Source organism: Gymnogyps californianus, chromosome 1 (assembly GCF_018139145.2).
Source record: "Gymnogyps californianus isolate 813 chromosome 1, ASM1813914v2, whole genome shotgun sequence".
NCBI lineage: Eukaryota > Metazoa > Chordata > Aves > Accipitriformes > Cathartidae > Gymnogyps > Gymnogyps californianus.
In genome coordinates, this window is record NC_059471.1 from 9,739,050 (window position 1) to 9,764,980 (window position 25,931).

A 25,931-nucleotide genomic window follows, 5' to 3' on the forward strand; every position below is an offset into this window, starting at 1 on the left:
CAATTTAGTGATGGCTGGAAAGCGGGCATAATCTACATGCTCCATTCTCCACTGAGTAAGTGATAAACACAATCCAGTTACAACACTCATTCATTTGCACCAAAAATGGTGGTAATTAAAAATAGTTATTCTGCTGTGTTTGTCAATCAATCAACAAATAGAAATAGAACCACCAAAAAAAATGCTCTGCAGATCTTAAGCTTAACAAAAACTCAAACTAATTCAAAACTTTTGAAGATTAAGTGTTTGGGATTAAGTGATGCCAGTGCTTCTCTCAACACCCTGTAATTTAGCAACCCTTCCCAAAGTTGACTCATGCATCAAGGGACTGCCTTTGTGGAGCAATGAAATGAAAATTTCCCTGTCCTAGTGTCCTGATGCCTGAAGTACGCGTACACCAGCTGAAGAAGTTTCATAAATCTTCTCAGTAACTATACAGTTCAGGTGTCAGAACAGGGCATTTGGATTTGTCCGATTTTTTGGTTCAGCCAAAGCAATTCGTCAAGTCCAGGTCAAACTTTTAAATTGCTTCAGCTGATCTAAAATTACATTCTTTTACAACAGCGATAAAAATAAAACACACTGTGTAACTCAGTGTGTCTATTAAGGAAAAGACACTGCAAGAGAAAGGTCCTAAAGCAGCCGATCAGCACATGAAGCAGATGGTGACAATCAGTCCTGCTGCTGTATGCTGACATTTCCACAGACCCGATTTCTATTATTCTGTCCTTCTTCTATAGATAACCTATAAGATAATTTCTGCATCTTCATAAGGGCCAAGAGAACGTGAACTCTATGGACTGCATAGTATTTTGCAACAGAAGAGGACCTGAACACCTGCCCAGCAGCCCTCAGTGACCTGAAATCCTTTCCTTGTGTGGAGGAACTATTACCGTTCCTGTCCATGCTGCCTAATAAAATATCAGGCAGCAGGTTTAAACCAAAGCGATTACTCACACTACACGTGACTATATGCTGGAGCTCATTGCTACAGGAGCTTGTGAAAGGTGAAATGGGTTAAAAAAGGATCAGACGCATGCAAGGAGTTCTCATACCTAGTGATCCAGATGCAACTTTTCATTCAGAAGGCCCTAAAGCACTTGGGAATTAAAGCATATGTATGCATGAAGGGATTGAAACATACCTGCTTCATTCCTTGCTTTAAGCATTGGTCATGGAGAGATTATGGGGAAAGACAGAACTTCGCACTCTCTCACTGTAGTGCTTTCCACTGAATAGACAGCCCCTTAAGCGCTGCTGGTGGTCCGCTATTCGTGTGCACTTGATTGAAACCCATGAAAATTAATAAATGTGTCTTTAAAAGCTTGCTTGTTCTCCTCTTTAAACCAAGATAATGATTAAATATGTCAATCACAGGTCTTTTTAAAAAAACAAAATTGCTTAAAAGCAGAAATAGTTTATCCGCCGGTGGTGTCATTCAGAGGGTAAGAGGTGCTGTGCAGCATCTGCAGAGCAGAGCTACTGCAGTGACCCCACATTATCCCTAAGGAAAACAGCAGCAGGATGAGATTCTGGAAGATACTGAAAGTCACCGAGGACTTTCTGTACCTCCCAGGCAATGCTGTAGAAACCCTCAAGGAGGCAGAGCTGGAATCTCCAGGCGACACAGCGTCAAAAGCAGCTGGGGACCTCCTCTCTGCAGCTGGTAGGAACAGGATATACTCAGCGTGGCCCGTTTTTTCTCTGTTACTCTAGATTCCTCTATTTTTATTCATGGGATTTTAGCATACAGTTAAGAGTGCCATTAAAAGAGCTGAATGATGGTGAACATCATGGGCTTCCCTATGGCAAAGCAGAGAAGACAACACTAGTTCAATGAAATACAGAAATCTTGCTTCAGCTACGCTGTTCTCTTCCGAGCCGAACCAAAGCGCTGTGTTCCTCACCGAGCAACACCTGCTACACAGAAATTGCCCCTAGAGAAACCAGGAGGAGCTGAATTCAGTGAGCAGCCTTTTTTAAGGCAAATGACAGTTTCTATTACACCACTGAGACTGAAAGTAGCTCCAGTAAAGCAAGAGTGGCTACCCGTTTAACCCTGTAGTTTAGCTGCAAGCCTGTGGTGTATTAGATTTGAGCTCTTGGTCAAATTCAGCAGTTACTTCTGGTAATCAGTGGCAGCAGGAGGAACTTAGAAAGCCTAAATGGTTTAGGAGCTGTCTGTCCCATGGATTGCTTCTGTACTTGCTCGTGCCAGTTACAATCTGTGAAGTCAAGGCAGCTCCTGTCAGTGTCAACACGGTGTTTGTCCTGATGGATCCTACACCGTTAAACATCTCCTTCCTCATCCAAGAAAATCTACGAGCTATTTTTCAACCCAACCTGTAAGGCACATTCATTTTCTGTATGAGCTTCGGGAGCTCAAAGAATGGAGGAGGACGACTGGTTTGTTAGGCACCTCATGCAGGAGGGGCTGGACTTGGTTCAAGTAAACTGCAAACACGTTACAACCTTCCATAAAGGGAAAGAACAGGAGAGGCGGTAGTGGGAAAAGCATTTCACAAGAGGGTATCAGATAAGAATAGACTTGCTATGTTTACATGGCACCTTCCCCAGATGTGCTTTGCTAGCTCGCTGACAGTAAGCTGCTGATGCATTCCTGATGCCGCCATCCACATTACCTCCAAACTTGGCTGTATTTTTAGAAGGAAACTCAAGCCACAGTTGCTGGACACAGCGACTGTTGTGACAACACACACTTACGTAACCCATGAGCAGTAGGATGTCAGGCTGGGGAAACCTGGTCAGCTGCAAATGCCGAGCACTCAAAGATTTATCTCCCTCTGAGATCACTCGTCCCTTCAGATCCTCCTGGAACCAACACACCCCTCCTGAAGCACTGCTTTCGCTTCCTCAGCTCCCTCCGTCTCCCCAGCCATGCTTCCATACTCTTTCCACCCGAGCCTGCATGCCCCGGCACCTCCTGCCTGCACTAGAACACCATCTTCAGCCGGCAGCTCAGCAGAATTATCCTGGCACCTAGCCTTGCAGAAGTTTGGGCACTTGGGTAGCGTCGCCCATTGCCGCGGCAGAGGAGACACACACAAACATCCTGCCTATTACGGGCAGAAAGAAACACACTTTATAAGTAAAGACAAGTTCATTGTTAGTATACTTGAAAACTTAACTGCGTGATCAAAGAACGTTTAGACTCTATTTATTACAGGAAAAGAAAAAACAAAGAATACTATTACAGACAAACCCTTCAATAACAAAGCAGTTACAATAATTATGAGCTGTTTATCTTCCTGGGGTGTCCAGTATCATCCTGTGCCCCTTCTCTAATCGTCCCATGCCCATGGTTCTCTACACCACATCCCACGCCCCAGTTTTCAAGGCCCCTGCTTGTATCAGGCTTGTATTCCTCTGCAACATGATGCTAGAATCATGTTGTTCTACACAGAAAAACTGCTTGTTACCAGTATCTACATAAAAAATATGGTTATACCGTACAACCACAAAAGCAGAAACAAAGGTAAAACAAATAAGGCAATAGCCACCCGGTCATGGGGAAACTTGTAGCAGCCAAACAAACTAAAACAAAGGTCCAGGCAGACGAAGAACAGTTCAGACAACGCAAGCCTGGCACGTCCTGAGACCCTGCAGAGCTGGAACAAAGCTTGTGCCCTGCTACTAGCCGTGGCAATGCTGTATTTATCGAGCTGTCAGCAGAGATCGGCACTCAGGGACTACTTGGGAGAGATCCCAAGTTTTTGAAAGAACAATCGTTAAGGACAGCTACTTATATACAGTTGCATACATACTTAGTATCTAGTCCTGGCAAATCTGAGAAATGGATGAAATGGACCTAGCTTTTCTTTCTACATTTTCGAAGCCATCCCAGCTGACTTAATTCAGCCTGACTGGACTTCGGTTTTACAAATATCAATCATTCTTGTCATCTGCAGTCTGATAAATGATAACCTGCCTGAGGACTAGATATTTATATAGGATTCAGAGTGTAAATGCAGGACTCAGCACTTGCCTCTCAGGCAGTATTATACTCCGTTTTGTGCTAAAACATAATTACCAGAATATGGAGAAGCTCTGGGAAAATCTATCAGCTCTCTCACGGCTACTGCTCGTTCTGCAGACAACGATACCTACAATTTCAGTGAAGAACACCTACAATGTACGGAGGGAAAATGAGCACGTACAACACTGCAGATTGCTATATACCCTTGAAAAGTTATGTTTGCTTAAGTACCCCTATGGGACAGTTTAAGATAAAACGTATGTGCATTACAAAATAAAACTCTGAAATGCAAAAACTCATGAAAAAGACACATGCTTTAGCTTAAGAATTGTGCGCTCAACATTTTGGTGCTGCCACTGAACCACGTTGAAGTTTTTGGCCGCTTTTCATTGCACAAGTCCCAACCACACTGCAGTCTTCAGGCAATGTGCATCAATATAATGGTTCAATAATAAATGCAATAAACCTAATTGTCTGCATTCTAAAGTAAAATATTGTTGAGGAGAAATAACAGCAAAAGAAGAAATGCTGAACAATGCCACTGTGCTCACACAGCACATCGCAACAATGTGAACTTTTATAAAGATATAGGAAAAAATTATAAAACACTGTGATTTGAAAAGTTTCAGTGCTTTGGCTTATTCACAGTTGAGTTGTTGATTTGTATTAACTTTCAGTCTCAGCATGTTTTCTATGAACTATTTCATTTTTCTATAAACACGTGAAAATCTTTCTCTTAAAAATTTATTTTCAACGACATTTTAATTTTCTCCATTCATTTTACCAGCTTTACAGTCTTTACAACTGTTAACTGCTCTTGGAAAGCATAAGCATCCCATTGAAGTTACAAATCCATTGAAGTAAAAATTTCGTAACAGAAGTGCTGACAGGCTTCCGATTTGCAGAGCTGCAATTAAAGAGTAATTCTGAACTGAATGCCTTTGTTGTAGGTTTTGTTCACGAGTAGACACTCCAAATGCTAACTGCTTTCACAGACGAAGGCAGAACGTTTAAAGTTTGGGTTAATGTTTATGTATACAACAATATAACTTGATTACAAGGCGTTCCCTTAAAAAAAAAATTAAGTCCCTTGGGGTCTAGAAGCGCACAACTCTGCCTCTTATACACGCGTCTGATTTTCCATAAAGAAAGAACAAATTAGGTTAAGCACATTAGGCTAGAAGCACATTAGGTTAGTTTTCTCCCAAGCATTGAATTCAGCACTAATATTGCAGTATCAGTGTTTATCATAAATCTAAAACACATTTCAGAGAACAAGGTTCCTGGACTAAAAATATTTCACAGATGGTTGTAAGGTAACAGCTCTGCCTCCAGCTAGCTTTGAATGACTTTTGTTGCAATGCAGCTTTTATTAATATTTAACAAGGAACTAATTTTTCAAATACTCGTTTCCAGTAGGTAACAAAACCATTTTATTCACGAGGATGCTTCCTTCTCACACAGAAGCACAGCAGCTGCAAAAACAGCTGCACGCTTTCTGGATAGCCAGAATCAGTCATCATATATGTTGATCAATTAAGCTAAAGAAAAACACACTGATGCAGTTCACATACCTCCAGACGACAGGTACCTGTTCCTACAGACCTTTCCTTTTAGGCTCACAGGACTGACTACAAACGCACAGTTGACAGTGCTCTTCAGTCCTGTTCATGCCAACATTGTGTCAGGAAAACAAAACGTTCAGAAGTTGAACAAAAAAATGTTTCCTTTATGAACACAGGTTGAAATCTGTGCTGCCTACAGAGAAGTCTTAAGGACCGTACTCTTTGCCCGCCCACCCTCCTTACTGCTAACATCCTATCTCCCTAACACCTACCCTTCCTTTTGCAGACAAACTCAGAGAAACTGAATTTGCTTGGCTAACAATCACTTGGCACAGTAACTGTGGATTAGTTAATAATGTCTGTGACAGTATCTTGGTTATCTTTGGTTAAAACACCTACCCAAACTTGGAGAAAACACAGAATTTTTATTACCACAGGAAATTTCAGGCCCCAAGAAGTGAATCCTTTTTCTCCCCATTGTGGGGATGCCAGAGGTTTTGACAGGTATCTTCTTCCTTTTTCCAAGAAACTAGAAAAAAAGCAGCAGAGCTATATCTTCAGCATTCTTAGAAACAGCCCAAACATTGTATTGGGAATTATTCCCATTCCAATAAGTTTGTGACAGCTCAAAATCCTTGGACAGAACAATTTCTGTGAAGGAGACAGGCCCCCATCTGAGCAGCCACACTTACTCAAATTGCCGCAAAACTTACGGACCTTGACTGGGCTGCTGTGTTAGAAAGCAACAGGCAAAGAAAGAAACCAAGGTGCGAGGAAAAAACCCTTTGCCACACAGTTTCCCTCATATATAGACTGACCTGTGGAAAATGCCCACTTCCATTTTATTTCGACAACCATGCTGCAAGTCTCCCATAACAGAAGTAGTCAAAATACCCCCAAATGCAACCAGCATGTAATAAGAATTTTATTGAATACATTTAGAAAAAAACTAGAGCATGAAGACATGAGATTAATTTCTGCATATGTTTTATGAATGTGCAGAATCAAACAACCATGCAAAAAGACATCTCCCCCCTTCAACTGTAATTCAAGACTCTTATAATGACAAAATTATTACCATCTTAAAACAGTGTTCCAGACACATAACTCATTACTTTAAAAAGGATCTCGTTCCTGAACGGAGATAAAAAAATTTTAGTAGCAATTGGGAAAGACCAATGATTAACAGGTACAGTATATAACCAATACTCATGCCATGTTTAAAGAATACAAGCAAAAAATGCATTGTTACATAGAATAAGTAGATTTTTCTTCAAGGCAAAATTCCTAGTAAAACTAATCCCTAAACTACTGAAATGGTGACTTGATAATGTACATGTTCCAGAAGATCATCCAATGGAAGATTTTTTTGTCAAGTTACATCAGTGCCAGGTAAAATGTAAGAGTCAGAGTAGCTGAACCGCCCAGTGCTTAACAGTATATTAGCATTAAAAATAAACTCCAACTCCTCCAAGAAATGTTGTTACAGATACAGTATGTAATGCTAGGTAGGAAAATGGGCTTATACATGAGGGAAAAGATTAAGATTTCTGTCACAAACTTGTGTACTTGCGCAATTTTTCGTATTAAAAAAGGATTGTGAAGGAAAAGTTTTATATGCACCTGGACAGTCAGTTCTGAGACATATAATACGCTGTCTACATGTGTAACATGTAAACCCATACTGAAACACACTACAGCTTTTAAAGACACATTAATTATAAAAATATAGCTAGACTGTATCAAGTTATCCAACTTGTTAAATACAGCACAATTTCTGAAAACACGGAAAAAGGGTAAATTTAACAGCAAGTATTCCAGTACATACTTGTTTGCAATTTAGTTTCACTATTATTAGACTGGTGAAAGCCTATGTGATCAAAAATCACTTAGCTTAGTTTTCAACTCTTGCTTTTGAGCAAGTATTGCAATTAGTCTGGTACGCTACAGTTGGTTTCACCTTCTCTCCACATGTACTAATAAAAGTTACAGCCAAACCAATATTCCATTGAAGTGTCAGCTACCACTACCCACGTCGAGATGCCATTTCATGAAATACCAGGATCAAACATCGGTGTGTTGCAGCCTGTTCTCAGCAACTGCTCAAAACACTCAAATTCAGTAAGCTACGCAGCTTTTGCGGCTCGATGATGGATGCAGACATATGGCTATAAAAAGCTGCTAAGAATTAATGCAGTTAAACAAGAGACTTATGGCAGTCTATACCATCTGAAAGTTTATCCTTTTATTTTGAAAAACATCACAGGCCATAGAAAACTAGGCTATTATTTGTAAAACCTATACATTCTTGCCCGATCAAAGCTGGGGTTTTGTTTGTTTGTTTGATTGCTTACTTTAAACAGGTGAATTTTAAAAGTGGTTTTATTGCCACTGATGGGGAAAGTCATTATGGAACTCCTGAAGTATCTTTAATTTTGTGCTGAAATTATGAACAACAGGAAAAGAGCAGGAGGAATGAATAAAAAGCAAAAGCAAAACTGAGGACCATGTTTACAGGAGCTTTCTTCTACACATGGCCAAGTTGACTCAGCTACCAGCAGAACGTAGTTTGAAAGAGTATAACAAAGAGTTACGGGGTCCCAAAGCCTGCGGCATTAAGAGCAGAAGGCCCATTCATCCACATTTATCTCCATTTAGCGTTTAGTATACTAAGGGAGAATACGATTTGCTTAAAAACTGAAATTCTGTTTTCCCAAGAAATTCCACTTCCCTCGTAGTTCTTTAAAATGGATTTTAAATGATGTAAACCTACTGCATGTGAGGATGCAAATAAATTGAAAATATGTTAAAAAATGTGGAAAACATAAGATATTTAGGGTATTTATATATCCATATGGATAGACACACGTTTGAACTTGCTTGTTAAATCAGAACTTTATCCTGGCATTTAAGCGCTGCTCATTTTGCTGTCCAAGTTCAGCTCTGCATACAAAACCACATATGGCACGCTAGCAGCTACAGCTATCTAGAATTTTTCATCCACTGAAGTGATTGTTCTCAGTATTATACTAACAAGAGCTCCATTTGTTGGTTCAGAACACATCAGGGAACAACTGTTCAGATTTGAGAGGACCATTTGCAGGCATATATTTTTGTAAGCTTGTACCCTATGACTTCACAGCACCTGATGTTTTCAAAACCTTAATTTAAATTTAAAATTAAAAAAAAAAAAAAAAAGGCGGCATTATTAGAGGTTAATAGAATCTTTCAGGCAGACCTTAGAGCTGGAATTTTTAGGATGGGCCCAAGGGAGTAAGCAACCACACTTCCTCCAAGTCAATGAGGAAACAGGATCTTGAAATGAAGGTAAAGAAGCACCAAAACAAATTTCATGTATACAGCACTGGTGTTACTTTCTTGGTGTCTGGGGATAGTTTCTTTGGTAATGTAGTTCCTACTACTTTAAGCATGAAGTAGGATTTCAAGTACTGCTAGAGACAGAACTGTGAGCTCAAGTCAAATTATACCTGGTGGAAAACAGTAAGATTCTTAGAAACCCGTATTTAACTTCAGAATGCCTTTACTACGCTCTGTGTTTCTCTTGGCATTACTCCAGGTCTGCCAAGGTAGGTAGATGAACATCCACACATTTCAACAGTCCACAGGACTGCTTGTTTACATATATAAGTTTTGGCACAATAAATAATGGTGTACATTTTGCATGACTTATATACGAAAACATTGTTGTTCTTTCAGCTTCAACCCAAAATTAAGAAACTATTTCAAGCAGAAAGAGAAAGCAACGTTACTGCATGTGTTACTGCTTGGATAAAAGTCTCATCTCTAAAACTATCCTGTTTTCAGCCACAAATCTTTACTGATGGAGAACTGAAAACAAAAATAAAGTCTTGATTTCTAATTACAGTGCGTTGCTTATGCTATTCAAAAGAAATAACAGTTTTAAAATATTTTAATTCAAAGGTACAATTATGATTTGAGACAGACATTTTAAAGCTTGTTGTTTGTTTCTCCTAAGATTTGTCCTGTAGCTAAATTTAGTTCTCGGATTACCATCCTCAGAAACAAGAGCAATGCGTATCTACATGGAAATAATTTTCCTGAGACACCTACAGTGTGTACTGGCTTCTCCTACTACACATATCCATCTACTCTGAAAAAAGATTTGTAATTTTGAATGTTGTAGAATAGGACAGAATATACATTCTAAAGACTGTCAAATATATACAGCACCTTGGTAATTTTATAATAGTCTGCTGTTTGTATATTCTCCACAGCTGAGATGCTAAGTTATTCAGCCGTTTCACTGTCCATTCACTTTCATATTTAACAATTCAAATATCAAAGGTACAGGAGTTAAAAAAAAAGAAATCCCCTCTTGCTAACTTTGTTCTTATTTTAAGCTGATCTCCTGCTTTATACATGAAAGACAGCAAAAAGAGTCAGCAAATACTGAAATCCTTAGCAAAATACCGTTTATTCCATCCCTCCACAGCCAACAGGTATTGAAACAAACCTTAGTTTCAGAAGACAAAAATGCAAGTCTACAAGTGTTCTTTCATATTTGTGTTTATGTACCTGTTTATTCTAGATGTAGAATTGCATGCTAATCACTTCATAAACTCAGATTTTTGTGTCTGTATTACTGTATGCTTCATAATGAACAGTGCTGAATTTAACATGTGCTACCCAGTAGATCCAGTCTAAACCGAACACTTGCAAGATTAGCACACACAGTGGACTGAGAACACATCTATTTGGACAGTCAGTGCATGGTAGGTAAGGTTGTAAGCAAAGGGCAATAGCTCTTTTACTCTAAATCCTCATGGAGACACTCCAACTAGAATAAATATACTCATGGGAGCAAGAGCAGAAATAGCTATTACCCTTCAAGTTTACACCCCCATTTACTGTGCGTTAAATTTCTTTGTAGAATGGAACATATGATCTAGCATAAAAAAAAAAAATCTATATAAAAGTTAAATATTTGATTACAGTAGCAAGTCACCACTTCACAATGGGAAATAACTTGACTCTTGGAATCATTATTGATCTGAATTCTCTTCTTTTTGTTGTGCGTTGGATACCGGTAATTCCAGACTTGCCCATAATAGGGGCTCTGCTTTTCTCATAGTAAGCTCAATCTTTGTAGCCGTCATGTTCACATAACTCCTCTTTACATCGATTACCTAGAACAGAAAACGTATTTCACACTTCAATTTAAGAAACAGACTGCTAGATATCTGGGAATTAAGTTAGGAAGAGTACCTTATCACTAAATTTCAGCAGATGTTTAGGCAGATGGAGTTCCCTCTGTTATCTAGAAAAGTCATCCCTCTCCCATTCCCAAGCTATGAACATATGCCTATGCATATATAACATATACATTGGTCTAACATGTACATAAGCATACAACTACATAGTGTCAAGGGTTTTCTGTAACATCACTATCATGGTGTTGGGATCAGAAAGGACCTCAGGAGGTCACCTTCTGCTCAAAGCAGTGTCAACTATGATGTCACACCTGATCACTTGGGGCATTAGATTCACATTTGAACGTAATTACTGAATGACATGCAACTGAATTTCTTTCAATAAGCAGAGTAATGAGGAAAAACAAACTGTTTTGAAAGAGAGGAAGCTGAGGGTTTGTCTTCTGTTGTGTTTTGGTTTTTTTTTTTAAATAGAAAAATTATTCTTATACTTACTCCCCATAATTTCACACTGCGATGAAATTCCTTTTCTCCTTCAAATACAATATGGATATTTAACTTAACAGGAAAAACAACAGAAAATTTTGTCAGGCTAATAAAACATTTGACACCTCAAGTATGTTTAAGCAAAATACATCACATTAGGACTCAGATCCTACAATGAGCAAAGGGATCAAATTGTCCCTCAGACACAGAAGTGAAAATCTATTCTAATAAATTCTGATACAGTATCGTAGTCAGTAGGGCCATATATACACTTCCAGGCCACATCCTGGAAGCTGTATCATTTTCTCCAAATGCGTGATTAAGAAATCAGAGAAGCATTTTAACACTTGATTAATATCAGTAGCTGTGAAACTGCATACCATGAAGAACAATATTAAATTACATTAAGCCACATACAACTAAATTATTAATATATAATTATTTACACATATGGTGATGCAAATCCATCACACTCGGGTTTTAATTGCAGAAGTCAAATTAAAGATTTTTTTTTTTGACATATTATATTGCAGCTTTTAAAAAAACCCCAAAACATTAAAGTACAGATGTCCAAATAGAAGGGAAACCCCCCCCACACACTATACATACCTGAACAAACACAAATGCCAAGAAAAAGCCATTACTCAAAAAAGATTATTATGCTACCTCTGCCTTGTAAATAAAGCAGAAGCCAGATTTTCCTAACTTCAAGCCGCTGTAAGAATTGAAAAAAAGAATTACATCTTAAGGTAGCTACTCACCATTGTGCTATTTGCTTCTACGTAGCTCAGATCAGGAACGGAGTTTTTAGCATATACAGAAATAGTCACTTCTCCTCCAGTCTGGTGCCAATCATGCCTGCATGGAACTACTTTCTTACCCTATATAAGGAAAAAGGTACAGAAAAAAAGACTTAAAATGGCATTCAGGAGTATTTTAATCAGGATTAATCAGGATAAAAGCCCAGGACTATTTTAATAGCCAATAAGCATAGCTAATAAAGGACTATATTTCATGTTCACAGGAGATTGCAAGACTCCACTTACATCTCTTTTTACTAAATATTTCAGCTATTGGTACCTGACAAACATTAGAAGCGAGAAAACCAATGCTTATGACAGAGCCTACAGTAAGAAACCGGGACATTGTGATAGGAAAAAAACCCTAGAAATCCCCAACCAACCAACCAACCAACAAAAAATGTTACTTGTTGGATTAACTTCCTTTCCAAGACTACAGTTACCCAGCAGGTTGCAGAAAGGAACTGAACAAAGAAAAAGAAAGCCATGACGCCAAGAAACTTCCATATTACTGTAAAAAATTCTTGAATATTACCCTCTGTTCTCTGATACAGGAAAAATAAATGGTGAAAAAACCCAAAATAACAACCAAAAGGTAAAGTAAAAAAGCCCCTGTTAGCTAGAAGCCCATAATCTCAATATACACACATTTAATATACGCATAGTTTCTTAACATCTGGGTAAATTCTTTACAAGAATACTCTCCTGCTTTAGGCTCACAACTTCAGCTTTTTTTTTTTCTAATCACTCCTTTCTGTATTTGAAACATAAATCTTCAAAGCAAGCAGCAATTCCATGACTTAAAGGAAGTAAAGGACTTGTCAAGTAATTGTTGTAGAATGAGGTAACAGAACTACACTTTTTTTACACTTATTTTCTTCTGTTAAATATTACTGATGTTTGCAGTATCAAACCCATTTTGCCTCGGCAATAGACAATATATTCATAACAAGAATTTTGTGTTCACCTGCATCCAACATGTGACCAGCTAATGTTTTTGAAGTAAGTGTTCAGTTCCATTATTATGTTCTATAACATTCTCTAAGAATCTTTTTAAACCTTGAATGGAAATATTTTTCACCTTGTAATTCTGCAGTTTGTTCCCAACATTGCAATGAAAAACCTACAAGCTAAACAGATGCTCTCTCTGTATTTGTTATACTGGTAGCCAAACCAAAACACTCAATTAGATTCAGACCAGAAAAACATTCAGACATGTAAGCAGAATCCAAATTAGACAGAAAGAGACCCTTCCATTCCCAGCCCCACCCATGGAACCTCATCGACCTTATCTGCCTTGCCATCCCTACCTAAACAACTCAACTACGCTGAATGAAACGGGAAGTACAGTTATTTTACTACAGAACATGTACAGCTGCTCTCTCCATGGTCTTTGGGAGAGGAAAGACTTCTAATAATCTTATTTTAAAGCAACAGATATGGCATATATTCTATATGGAATACTATAGAATTTAACTAACAAAGGAGAAAAGACTGCTATTTTTTTTTCTGAATTTGCCAAAACCACTTTTACTATAAAATAGTGATACTATATGTATCACTAAAAAGAAAGGTTGTACTCTATTACAAGTATACTTCTACCACAGATTACTTCAAACTCCATTTCTCTGTTGTCATGCTGTGCATAATATCCTCCATATTATTTCAGAGGTAGTGATCTGTAACAGCTCAACTACAGTAATAATTCAATCAAGCTACTAACTACATTTCAGTATTCAAAATTCAGAATGGCCAGCTACAGAATGCAACGTTAACGCTACTTACCACATCCTTTTTAGTCCATACATGTGTTCCTGTTGTGCAGCCTTCTTGAGCTAAAAATGTATTGAAGTCAGACGTTTTTCTTTTACAACAGCTCCAATACTTCATCCTTGAAAGTTCGCAAAGTAATTAGCAAACAACATTTAGGACACTATTTACTGTGAATACTTAAGATCTTTCTTTTATGCAATATTACTGTTAATTTAGTATATCCTCATCAAGCGTTGCCATTTTTGACTGAAGAAGAAATACAGAATGAAAACAAGGCAACATCTACAAAGAAAGCAGGAACACATAATAGACTAATTAAAAAAATTAAAGTTAACTGAATACTAACCCTTCATGGAATATAGGTACACCAGAATGGTATATACATATTTCTTCTGTGCTGTGTGGTCCTTCGTACGTCTAGTAAAACAAAGCATTTAAAGTGTATTACTGCTACAGGATGTGGACCAAAGGAAAAAAAAAAAACAAAACAAAACACAACCCACAACAGAAACATTGAAGAAAGTACTACAAAGCTTTTGAGTAAATAATCTAGATCTAATGGCTTGCCCTAGCTTTTCAAAGTAACCATTCAACCTTCATTCACAGAAGGTTCCCTGGCACGCTTTCTAATAACCTAAACTTTGTATTAGTTCAATGGCATACATCAATGGTGACATCATCTATGCTCATAAAGGTCACTTTAGATCCTCAGATATCTACCTTTAAAAAGACTCTGAATATTCAGAGAAAACAAGTACTTAACTGGAAAATAAATTAAATTTATCATTCATAAAACACATGGATTCTCAAAAGGAAGTAAATTAAAAATATACAACGCTGACACTGAATATCAGATCAGTTCTTCCTAACACAAACAAGCGACTGCTGTAAGTTCTCCTCCCACCAGAGTTTCAGTAGAAAATGCAAAATCTGTCAGATGTCCAGTGAAATATCTATTTAAATTTTACTGTCCCGTTCTGTAAAACACAAGGTTGTCAGTGCAAAAAACTTTCAGTTTAAATGACTATGTAATATAAAGACTAATTTTGGTGTTAGAAGCGTTAAAACATTTTCTTTGTGGATTTTTCTGGCAGGAAGCATTAACTGTTAAGATCTGCAGATGCTTCTGACCTATACAGAGATTATCAAGAGCAATTCAAGTGTTATCAGTAAGCCACCTCTCACCAATATTATATTTAACATTTTAAGTTGAAACATGTCAGTATCATGGGTTTGGCAAGCTTACTAATTCGATGTTCAGGACAGGCTTAAAAACAAGTAATCTTAGACTTACTGCATGCACAGTACAAAACAGCCCACATTTGTCCATACTAAAGTGTGTTATCAAATGTGCATTTGTTAAGCCTGATGGACTTCGTGCCGTTTCCAAATCAATTTATAGCACATGAAAAAACACCCAAAAAAGGAAAACAAAACTGTGCACTTAATAGTTTAGCAGTTGGGTTTAAGAGTAGAACTGAACCACTTACTTTTGAACAGCCTGCATTTTTACATGCCGTCCCGATCTTGATTTCATCACTGTCTTCCTCTGTGAACAGAATCATATTATAGAAAATAGCAACTGAATTGTATAATGTACTAGATATTTTGCTTTTATTAAGAATTAAAATGAGCTAAGGACTAGATTAGGGAAAAAACCTCTCAAGCTGTCTCTTTTCTGCCTGGCACTGAAGTCTGCCAGAAAGGTACAAAGAAACAGAAATTATGCAAACATTCCAAAAGCTGTATTGCCTATGCATCAGATTGTAGGTTCTATACCTTTACACTGCTTTAAGTAGGGCAAAAAAGAATTGATGAAGAGGACTATTACAATCATAGGGGAAGAGACCAATCACTCATCTTGTCTGGTTTTGTAAAACTAACAATGTAAAAGGCTCCAACTGCTGTCTATAAATACACACATGGAAAGAATTTGGATACCAAGTAGAAAGAAGGGCTAAATGACAGTTTTGGCACAAGAACAAAAGAGTATAAAATAACCACAAATGTAGGTTGAAATTAGAAAGTGTTTCTTAAGGAGCAGTGTAGTTCTGGAACCAAATTCCAAATAAACTGTGGGAACAAAAAAAGAGGAAAAACAGACGAGGGAAAACCAACTAGTCTTCAGAGGAATTTCACCAGTTTATGAAAGGCTTTATATGACATCATGTTTGCAGTAACATAGGAGTAGAGTTCATTTCTTGGGAACTCGTTCAGTCATATATTTAGAAATGGATGTTCTCATCATGTCCACTCTAACCAGGAAATCTTACAAAACAGGCAGTTCAAATAATTTTAATGGCAACATACTGCTCCTAACACCCAAGTCTCCACACTGTCCACATTTAAACTTTGATTATCATTCCCTAGACTGGAAGGTATTTCCCAGATTATTAAGAACAAGAACATAATCACATGAAATAATCACTTCAGAAATAGCAACAAAAAATAGCATTTCATTTATCTGTGTGACAATTAGCATCATAGACCTACTTAACCTACCTAACCCCCTTACCTTTTTTCTCTTCATTTTCTGATGACAGTTTCAGTTTATCTAGTGCTTGCTTCAAGGAAGCTGACACTTTCAGCTGCAAATTTGTCATTGGCTCATCTGGGCTAAAAAAAAGTCCACGTATTCGTGTCAGCTTCATGAAAAATAATTTACAAAAGACAACAAAGTAGTAACTTTTAATCCTGCTATAAGGCTCTTCCTTTCCAACCTCCCTTACAACAACAAACTAGATTTGTAAATGCCAATTCTTACTGTTTATGGAAAAACAGACTAGAAATTTAGAAGGCAGTCTTGGCTTTCAACAGGAAATCCTAAATACTCTACAACAATAAAAATAAATCAGAGAGATTAAGGAATCTAAATACAGGCACCCTAAAATTATTTTTTATGACTGTTTACAATGCTAAACACAACTGCTAGTGGCATTCTAAGCTATGAGGCTTTAGACTGCAATTTTTGTTTCCTGTGAAGCTAAATGCTGAGAGATCCAGTACTACCTTGTCCTAACCAGAATTCTTCTATCTCATTTTGAAGCTTAAGATAACATCATCACTGCTACCAAACACAAGCTCTTTTTAAGTTAATTTGGGAATTTTTACACTATATGAAATGTGTAACACTGAGAACCGAACAAGCTTTAACTTGGCCAACTGACCACAAATTTGGTAAAACTTAGTTTCATATACTGTACCTTGGCCTTTTAATTGTTTCCAATGGTTTTGGTGCCTGAATTATGTGTTCTTGAAATTTGGGTTTCAGTTCAGCTAGCTCCTTTCGTTCAGAGGTAGTTTTGACTTCTGGTTTAACAGGCTCAGGAGGTTTCTCACTGTTATGGAGACCCTTTGTACAGCCCTATTGTGGAAAGCATATGTTTATATATATGCAGTGTAGTTTGTGTGCACAATTAAAAATTATCAAAAACTGCAACAAGTTTTCTTGATTTATTTCTTCAGCCCCATCTTCTCCTTTAGCCCACTCTAAACATTGGCTGCAAAGGAAATCCTACAACTGAAGTGGAAAACATCTTCATTTGGACATATGTTAAAGAAAAATGCATATGTTCTGTAACCAAGTAAAGTAACAAAAAATATTGACCTTCCTTCATTGTTAACAAGCATCTAAATAGGTTTTGATAGAACTAATTATAACCATTACGGCTTGAAAATGAGACTCGATTTCAACATTATATCAAGAAAAATAGTGCATGCAAGATTTAAGACAGTTTTAACAAAAGTACGCAAATTTTAAACACGTAAGCACATGTACCATTTAATATTTATCACTGTCATCTGACAAGTATAAAAATGGTAAATAATCATGAGTACATACCACAATGCTCAAGAAGTCAGAAAAGTCTGTTGTTCTTCTCTTACAACATGACCAACCCTACAAACATTTTGGAATAAAAACAAACCAAGCATGACTACCTTACTTGGCAACAGCTTATAAAAAGCAAAAGACTAATTATATTCCTTTACAAGATGCAGCACATCATGATTAGAGATTGTTTTCTTCCCTTCTTTGGACAATGTTATCACCATCTGCATTTTTAAAAGCCAGAGAAACCTGTTACAGCTGCCATTTCTAGTTCACTCATGCTGCCTTAATCAGAAAGTTCGGTAAACATGAGGCAATATTTCCATGACAAGCTAGGTGCCAACTGTGTACGACAGAAAACAGAAATGTTCCTTTATCTCATAAAGTAACGCGTAAGCAAAACAAATACTATACCCGAGACTAGGCTCACCTGTGGCAGAATGTACAGGCCCCCTTCCTAAAATGATGAGGATTTTTGCTTTCCTTGAGCATTAGTCAAGTCTTTCAACTGCTTACTTCCCACCACAAAGTTGGATATCTACATTGCATAGCCACCTATCCAACTACATCAATCAAGAGCACTTTTTATTATATAAAGCAGCAATCCAATTTTAGAGAAAATTATCCTGCCAATGTGAATAATGTATCTTAGAACTTGAAGAACCTTATTAAAGGCAACAGTTTGACTAATAAATGCACCATTGCTTTGAGAGCTTAAGCGGTGTGACACAATGGGTTTTAGGTAGGTGGTTCTAAAATATTCTCAAAATATTAACTATCTCCACAGTCAAGGAGACAAAAGGTTCACCCTGCCCACTTAGATTACCTAGAATTCAGAGGAGGAAGAAAACTGCTCATACAAGATTATGATAAATTTTTAATTAGGCCAAGAGATAGGATAAGAACAGGGGGAAAGTAGTACTTTTTTTAAAAATGATGCGTATGTAAGAGAAAGAGGGAGTAAACACAAGCTTTTGAGGTAACTGTATAATTTCTGTCTTTATAATTAGGTAGAAGTTTTATGTACTGTGTTATGAGTACAACTGTAATTTTGTACAAAACAAACTGCCATAGTCTAAGTAACTGTATCATATTTGATCTAACAGTATCTGTCCCAATTTGCCAGTGGCACATGATGGCTGATTCCGGAGTCATGTACTGCAATATGAGCAATAGCTCACAGAAAACACGCTACCCAGCACATAGGCACAAGCTTCCATGAACCCAAAAGACCCCACAGTACGGGACAGGGATGAGAGGCACTGCCAGTAGAAGCGGTTCCTAAACACCAAGAAAAAATGCTTGCCCCAAAGCTCGGTTAAATAGCAGTTTGGTGGCCTAAGAAAGGTCACTTAGGCTACATCTGTATTAATACAGTAAATAGTGCCAGGCTCCATGTCTGGACACCAGATTTCTGATCATACACAATTAAATTGTTAGAATGACTTCCAGTACTGTTTTGGCAGTTGTGTCTCAAATAATTCCCTGTAGGCACTTCGGGTGCATCCAGTAGATCTTGAAGTAGGAAAACAGTTTAATATAACAAATATGGGCTATGCAGTTGGCCTAAGCACTGGAGACCAGTCACAGGTATATTTAATTCACTACTGAAGATGTAGCCTAAGAATCCTGGACAGCTGCATCAGAGGCACGGGTGACCAGTCCCAGCTTAACCAACATTCTCATTTGGCCGATTAACAGAACACAACTGTTTTTTACAGTAGGCAAATGTCACATACACATTAGTGCTCTAGCCACATAAGACCACAAGCAGCTGGTTTGAATTCCAAGCAGGTTAATTAACTGAAAGAGTATGACACCTCTCAATGCCTCCAAAGGTCCTATTCAGAGGACCTAATTAAACCGTTGAGACACCTAAAGTCAATCAATAGGAAATGTGTCATACAGACTTGCATGGCATTTAGACCACATGAGTAGAGTTTTTAATTTCTTCTTCAGGTTTGACTAAGTGTGCTTTTCTAATTTCACGGGGTTGCTCAAACTTGATAGGCTGAATATCAGTTTCTACAACACTGAGAGATTTGGAATTAAAAAGGAAAACAAGCATACTGTTTTACATTATGGAAAAAAAAAAAAGACTTAAAACGATAGTTGCATACTTACTTTGAGAGCATCATGAAAGACTGGCACACCTGGATGATATGTGCATGAATCTAGAAGAAAATTACTATTATTAATATTCAGGCATACCAAGAATCTTTATTCATCTGATCACAAACCCAACAGAAATTTCACACTTGCAATTCATGTGTGCCATGAGCTGTCCCACTTCCCCAAGTGCACATAATTATGAAGGAAAATACAGACTCCACAGAACAAGCTTTCTGAGTGCATACATTAAACCTCAATAATCAAGATTTTTCTTCTTCTGTATTATACAACACAAATCAGAAAGCAGGCATCTAAGACAAACTTCTACTTTCATATGGAGCAAGTAAACTTTCTATGGACCATCCCTTGCCTTCACCAATAATCAGTTCTTACTGGTAATTCAGCAGAAGTAAAAAGGTAGCCCTATGGCCACCCGAGAGACATAAAATACTGGTTTACAGCATCAAATACATCTATTTGCACCTGATCAATGCTTTCTATCTAGAAGCACTCTGTTAAAAAATTTTCTTAACACAAATCTTGAGTTCATTATTTTATCCATGATAATTAGCTAGTTCTTTTTTCAATGTTTGTAGTATCCTAGGTCACTTAAGGACTTGAACCCAAAGGCTAGTCTTCCACATACACAATTTAGACATGTCAATACTATTAATTATTAATAGGTTCTGTACAAACACTACACTGAAACACAACTTCCATTAATGGAACTGTTTATATTCATAAATGTTTATCAACGTTACAGCTTTTTATGTAGCAACTGTTCCTTTTTTACTTATGTATTTTTTTCAAGTGTAATATAATTGCTCTGATTATATAACTTCTCTTTGGCATATACTGCATGGATAATATTTTAATGACCTGACTCTAAGAGCGATGGGAAACACTAGCTATCTTTTAGCCTTTAAAGGAAAATTTTTGTTGTTGTTAGAAACAGCTAAAATTAAGTGACATAAACAGTAACAATTTTTATAAGCCTCCATAAAACAGAAGTGACAAATATCATAATGCATATAATAGGAAGCAAAAGAGAAATGTGATAAATAACTTAATATCTGTAGGCAGATTACTGATAAAATAGGCAAAAAAACCCCCAAACTTTGTTATTTTCATTTTTTATAAATATGCAGATTTTTAAGAAATTTTTAAGAAATCTTGCTTAGTATAATTTTCTTTAATTTTGTATTCAATGCCTAAGTCTAAGGCACTAATACAGTCTGACAGACATCAGTTCGCACCTTAACTCAAAAGGCACATATTTTGGGACATCAGTCCTTCAGCAGGACTTACAAACATATCCATGAACTTCTACCAATTCCTTCAGCTTCAGGATGAAAAGCTAATGCTGGTAAATATCACAGGAAAATTAAAAAAATGTTGTTATTTTGTATAAAGAGCCCAGGACTTCACTGCTAAATCAAACAAAAATAAAAAGAGAGGTTATTGTTTTCCAAAAGTATGTCATCACAAGCATCATAGTGGTAAAACTAAGCTCTGTTTGCAGCAAAGATTATTTCTGAATCAGAAGACTTAAATGAATATTTCTAATCCCTCAGAAGCACGTGGGTTTAAATGACAGAGGTGCTGTTAATCAGTGCAACATTTTTAGAGACCAAAACCATCTTATGATCAATTAACTCAGGGGCGGCTATCCTCCAGCTCACAAGTCAGACACAGACAAGCGTCTGTCTGTCCATCTGGCCAAGGCCAATCCTTTTTCCTTGCTCCCTGAAGCCCTCTCTGCAGGAAGTACATCATGGAGCAAATGACAGCCCACTTTGCTGCTATCTCATGGGGGCCATGCATGTTCCACAACAGAAGATGCTGAGACAAGGAGCTCTGCAATGCCTCAAGCAGAGGCAGTGGGACTTACCCACTAAGCAGCCTGACCATTCTGTATACCAGAGGACAGTAAAACGTCAACTCGTTTTCACTCTTACTGAGTCCAACAACTCTTAGCCGGGTGAAGTTTACATCCATAAAAGTATCCCATCTCAGACTAGACGGGGAAAAACGGGAATTTAGGATACATTGATAGTCACCTGAGCAGTTAAAAGCATGTTCTATTTCTGATTTGTTTGAGTTCAGATTCCAGCCTTTGGTTGCTATTCTACATTTTTCACTGCAAAAAGTTACCTCTCCACTGCTGTTAATACCTTTCCTTAACCAGGAAAAATGTAAGGTTTTTCAAAGCAAGCTATCATTTCTTGTAACTGCATCTCTCACTCACGCCATCTCAGAAATACATAAAGTAAGTTTTCATCAGCTCTGTGATCACATTTATCCTGCAGGTGCAACATCACGAAGTCTGATCTAAGGAAAAAGGATATAAAGAAACACAAACGAGTATGTGCTTCTGTTCTGGCAATGGACCAAATTAAATTGCATTAAGAAAGATCCAAATTATACCCTAAACCAAAAAAACATTGCAGTACAATGAAGAAATCGAGACAAACACATATACCATATACAATTTCAGTCTGGTTTTGCACACCATCTTTTCAACTGTCATTAAGCAGCACTGCTGTCAAACCTATGCCAAAGTGTACATGTATTACGTCATACCGCTGTTTTAGTGACAAAATTTGACCTGGCCTTGAAATGGATTAGAAATGTTCATACGGTCATTCACAGGTTAAAAAACAAAAATTAAAAACCTATACCACTTTTGAAGTTAAGTTCTACCTTCTATGCCAGATGCTGTACAAGTCTTTAACAGTATGGATTAACTAGTAGTTAACATATCCAAAATGCATGTGAAATTTGTACCTTGCCAGGCATGCCATGGATGAATTCAGAACTGTGCACTCAGTCACAACTGTGTAGACATACCTTTAATGCTTTCCCTCAGGCTGTTTTTTCTGCCTCTCTCTAAGAGGCATACAGTCCTTCATGCCAGCCAGTTGCCACTTGCTCATTTTTTGGAAACAATGAGAGTTTCTACAGAAAATACATGCATATATTATTTCAGCCATCGGATTCTCAAGAGAAGATTAATGGCCTCTTACATCAATCATCACTATAATATCTATACTGCAGGCTGAATGTAGAAAAAAAACCCTGAAAGATCCAAAACTGCTTTGGGGCCAGAAGGCCTTATTTTCTACCTATTTTCATTTAGGAAAACTTCCTAATAATATATTTAACCTAAGCTTAATTATTAGTTTATGTCAATGCAAAACTTATTAAAGGGACAAGTATTTTGGTGTTTGTTTAACGCATGTACTAACTTTAATCTCCACAATATTTTAGAGGTAAATTCAAACACAGTTCTGAAACACAAACAAACATTTGAACTTGACAGCCATACACAGCTAAACGTGGATTTAGATGCCTACATAGTAATCATCCCATTGGCCCTGGTGAAGTTTAGGGATGCCGAAAGTTATAATCACTCTACTTCCGCAGAAAATGTCAAACTTGGTTTTCTGAAGTGGTCTGTGAATAACCACGTTTACCTTTAGAACTGCTTAGTCTAGGACACAGTAATTCCAGTAAGTGTTCCAGTCACTTACTGAAACAAACTTCATCTCAAGAAGTTGTTTTCCTCAATCCAAGCACCACACAGCTGGCACAGGGCCATGCCAACCAGATCGAGTCTACTACAACTTGATCACAAACATAGGAACACATGGTAATGGACTACTATTTTAACAACAAGGACAGGTCATGAAGCCTCAATGAGAACTTTTAGTATAAAAACCCCTATCTGCTTTGTCTTTTGGGGCAAAGGGGGGTGGGGGATGGTGGTGGAAGAGATCACTAAATGGACGCATTCCACAACTGTGCCTGCTTTTGCTGTTACTAACATTAGTGAGTCTTACTCAAAATGCTGCCCCTCTCTTTGGAAATACTTAGCTCAGAAAAATAAACACACTTTATGCCATGGTTCTTAATCACAGAATATGCACATGCTAGAACATGTTAGCCTACTTCTAATCTTGTGGGTCACTAAAAATTAAGCTAATGCAAAGAGGCCATTCTAGGAATTCAGCCAACAGAGTTACTTTACAAACCAATTGAGTGCAAGCCTACTGAAAACTCAGATCACCCTTTTGCAGCCTCTGTGGAATTATGAAATCTAAAATGATAGCACTTTAAAGATGTTTCACCAGGTACTGGATTCCCAGTATACATAGGGGAAGCACTGCAAGAGCTTACAGCACTTGGCAAAGCAGACATACACGCATCATAAAGATACATTTAATTACCTGCTGCAAGTCCACATACTACAATTAAAAAAAACCAGTTGATAACTGCTACGTATGCAACACCCACAGAGGCCCTCAAAAGAAAAACGTCTGTTGCTCAAGGCCTCCAGTTTCTACCTTCAGAACATATGACAGTAATGTACAGAACTGCTTCTTATTGCCTCTTTTCCCTCATACTGCTGTGAGCAGCTTCATTGTTAATGAAAGAACCTTAGATCCAGGCTCACCGCCAGCCCCGCACTTCCGCATCAAAGGGACAAGTTCCAGCCCGGGGAAGGTTTCGCTGTCCAGCTGCCATGAAGCCCATAACAGAGCAGCCTGCAGCACCGCTTTACCACACCGGACCACCCCTCCACCCCTAAAGCGACAGAAAGCACCACATGAAAACACGAGTTTCCCCGGGGAGAAGCGAGCCTGGACCAGCACCTTGCAGTAACAGGCAGGGGAAGGCGGGAGGGACACCCCCACAGACACACACACTCGCAGGCCAGCGCTTTCCCTGCCCCTCAGTGCTGACCGTCCCCAGAGGCCTGTGTGACAGCTCCGCACCGCGACGTGGCTCCAGCAACCGGGGAGGACACAGAGCGTGGCGGGCACGCCGGGCGCCTCAGATCGCCCCTCAGACCTCCCCTGCAGACCCCTCGTAACCCCTCCGAGAGGCCCTCCCGCACATCCCCCAAACCGAAAGCCGGGGGCGGGGGGTGGCAATGAGGAAGGCACCCTGCGCCCCCCTTCCCCCTCCGCCGCCTTTCCCCGCCGCTCTCACCCTCCGTATTGGTTTCGGGGTCGAAGCGCTGGCCGCAGCCCCGGTTGTAGCAGAGCAACGACATGGCGACGGAGCGACCGGCGGCGCTTCCTGCCCCGCCGCCCGGGAGAGCGGAGAGCGGAGCCCGGCACAGCGGGAGGCGGCAGCCGGAAGCCGGGCAGCGCCGGGGGGCGGGCCAGCTCCCTCAGCGGAAAGAGCCGGCCGGAGCCTTCCGGAATCTTCACGAAGCTTCGGGGGAAGGGGAGAGCGGGCGGCCGCGGCTGCGCGGGCGCCGTTGCCAGAACGAGAGGAGGAGGAGGAGGAGGAGGAGGAAGGCGGGGAAGGTGCCGGGTGGCAGGACGCCGCGGGGCGCATGCGCACGGCGAGGCGGGTGGGAAGCGAGTGTGTCGCGCTGGGCATGCGCAGTGCGGCGGGTGTGTGCGGGGTGGAGGAGGGATGGCGCTGAGGAGGGAGAGCGCCGCCGTCCCCGGGCGATTCTGTGGCCTCGCCGCCCACGGCAAGGCTGGCGCCGGGCTAAAATATCCCTGGAAAGCTCTTCAGCCGCAGCAGAAGGAGGTGGATTGCTGCTGGCCCCTAGCAGTGCTCCCCGTCCCCAGGGCCCTGTCGCGCCGGGCCGGCCTCCTCACGGCCCCGTCCGGCGGCTGGGCCCGGGAGGCGGTGAGGGAGGCTGGCCACGGCTCGCCTGACTGTGGAAGCGCCGTTGAACGGCTGTTCTCTTCTGCCGTCTGGAATCATCAGGAGCCGGCGAGCACCTCAGGCGGTGACCGGTGCTGTTGCTGGGCTGGTGGGGGGAATGCTCAGCCTCTGGCGAGTTTTTAAGGTTTTTTTTTGGAGAATGTAGGTTGTCTAAGTCGCTTCAAAAAAATATTTGGCTACATAAAAAGACTGTAATTAGGAAACTATGAATGCTTACTTCCTAAATATCTGTGATACATGTGAGTTTAATTTTAAAAAAATACTTTATGTATTAAAGGATTGTCTCATTTGCACAGAAACAAAGATACTAACATCAGAAATGACTATGAAAAAGATTATTTTTTTATGTTCTCTTAGTTCCCTGAAAGTTACCCTGAATGCTCCTGTCAACCGACCAATTTATGTGTCCTCTATAGTGTGCCAACTTCTTTGATGTATTATAATAGGTTGTATATAATAATTATAGCTATCTACATGTCTACAGGC

The 25,931-nt window shown here is 39.1% G+C and overlaps 1 protein-coding gene across 2 annotated transcripts; it reads right to left on the reverse strand.

Annotated features, from left to right (window-relative positions):
* Positions 1 to 7,792: 7,792 nt before the first annotated feature.
* On the reverse strand, positions 7,793 to 24,858 carry CHORDC1 (cysteine and histidine rich domain containing 1). 2 transcript variants are annotated; one of them, XM_050913979.1, is made up of 11 exons: positions 24,750 to 24,858; positions 19,767 to 19,816; positions 17,655 to 17,711; positions 17,017 to 17,177; positions 16,329 to 16,429; positions 15,304 to 15,362; positions 14,160 to 14,230; positions 13,826 to 13,931; positions 12,002 to 12,121; positions 11,250 to 11,312; positions 7,793 to 10,730 (listed from the first exon to the last, which is right to left on the reverse strand). In XM_050913979.1, exons 1-11 carry the CDS (start codon positions 24,811 to 24,813, stop codon positions 10,587 to 10,589), a joined length of 996 nt encoding a protein of 331 aa, XP_050769936.1. In that variant the 5' UTR covers positions 24,814 to 24,858; the 3' UTR covers positions 7,793 to 10,586. The 2 variants fall into 2 exon arrangements, with proteins under 2 accessions (XP_050769936.1, XP_050769942.1); XM_050913985.1 differs by lacking the exon at positions 17,655 to 17,711.
* Positions 24,859 to 25,931: the final 1,073 nt, after the last annotated feature.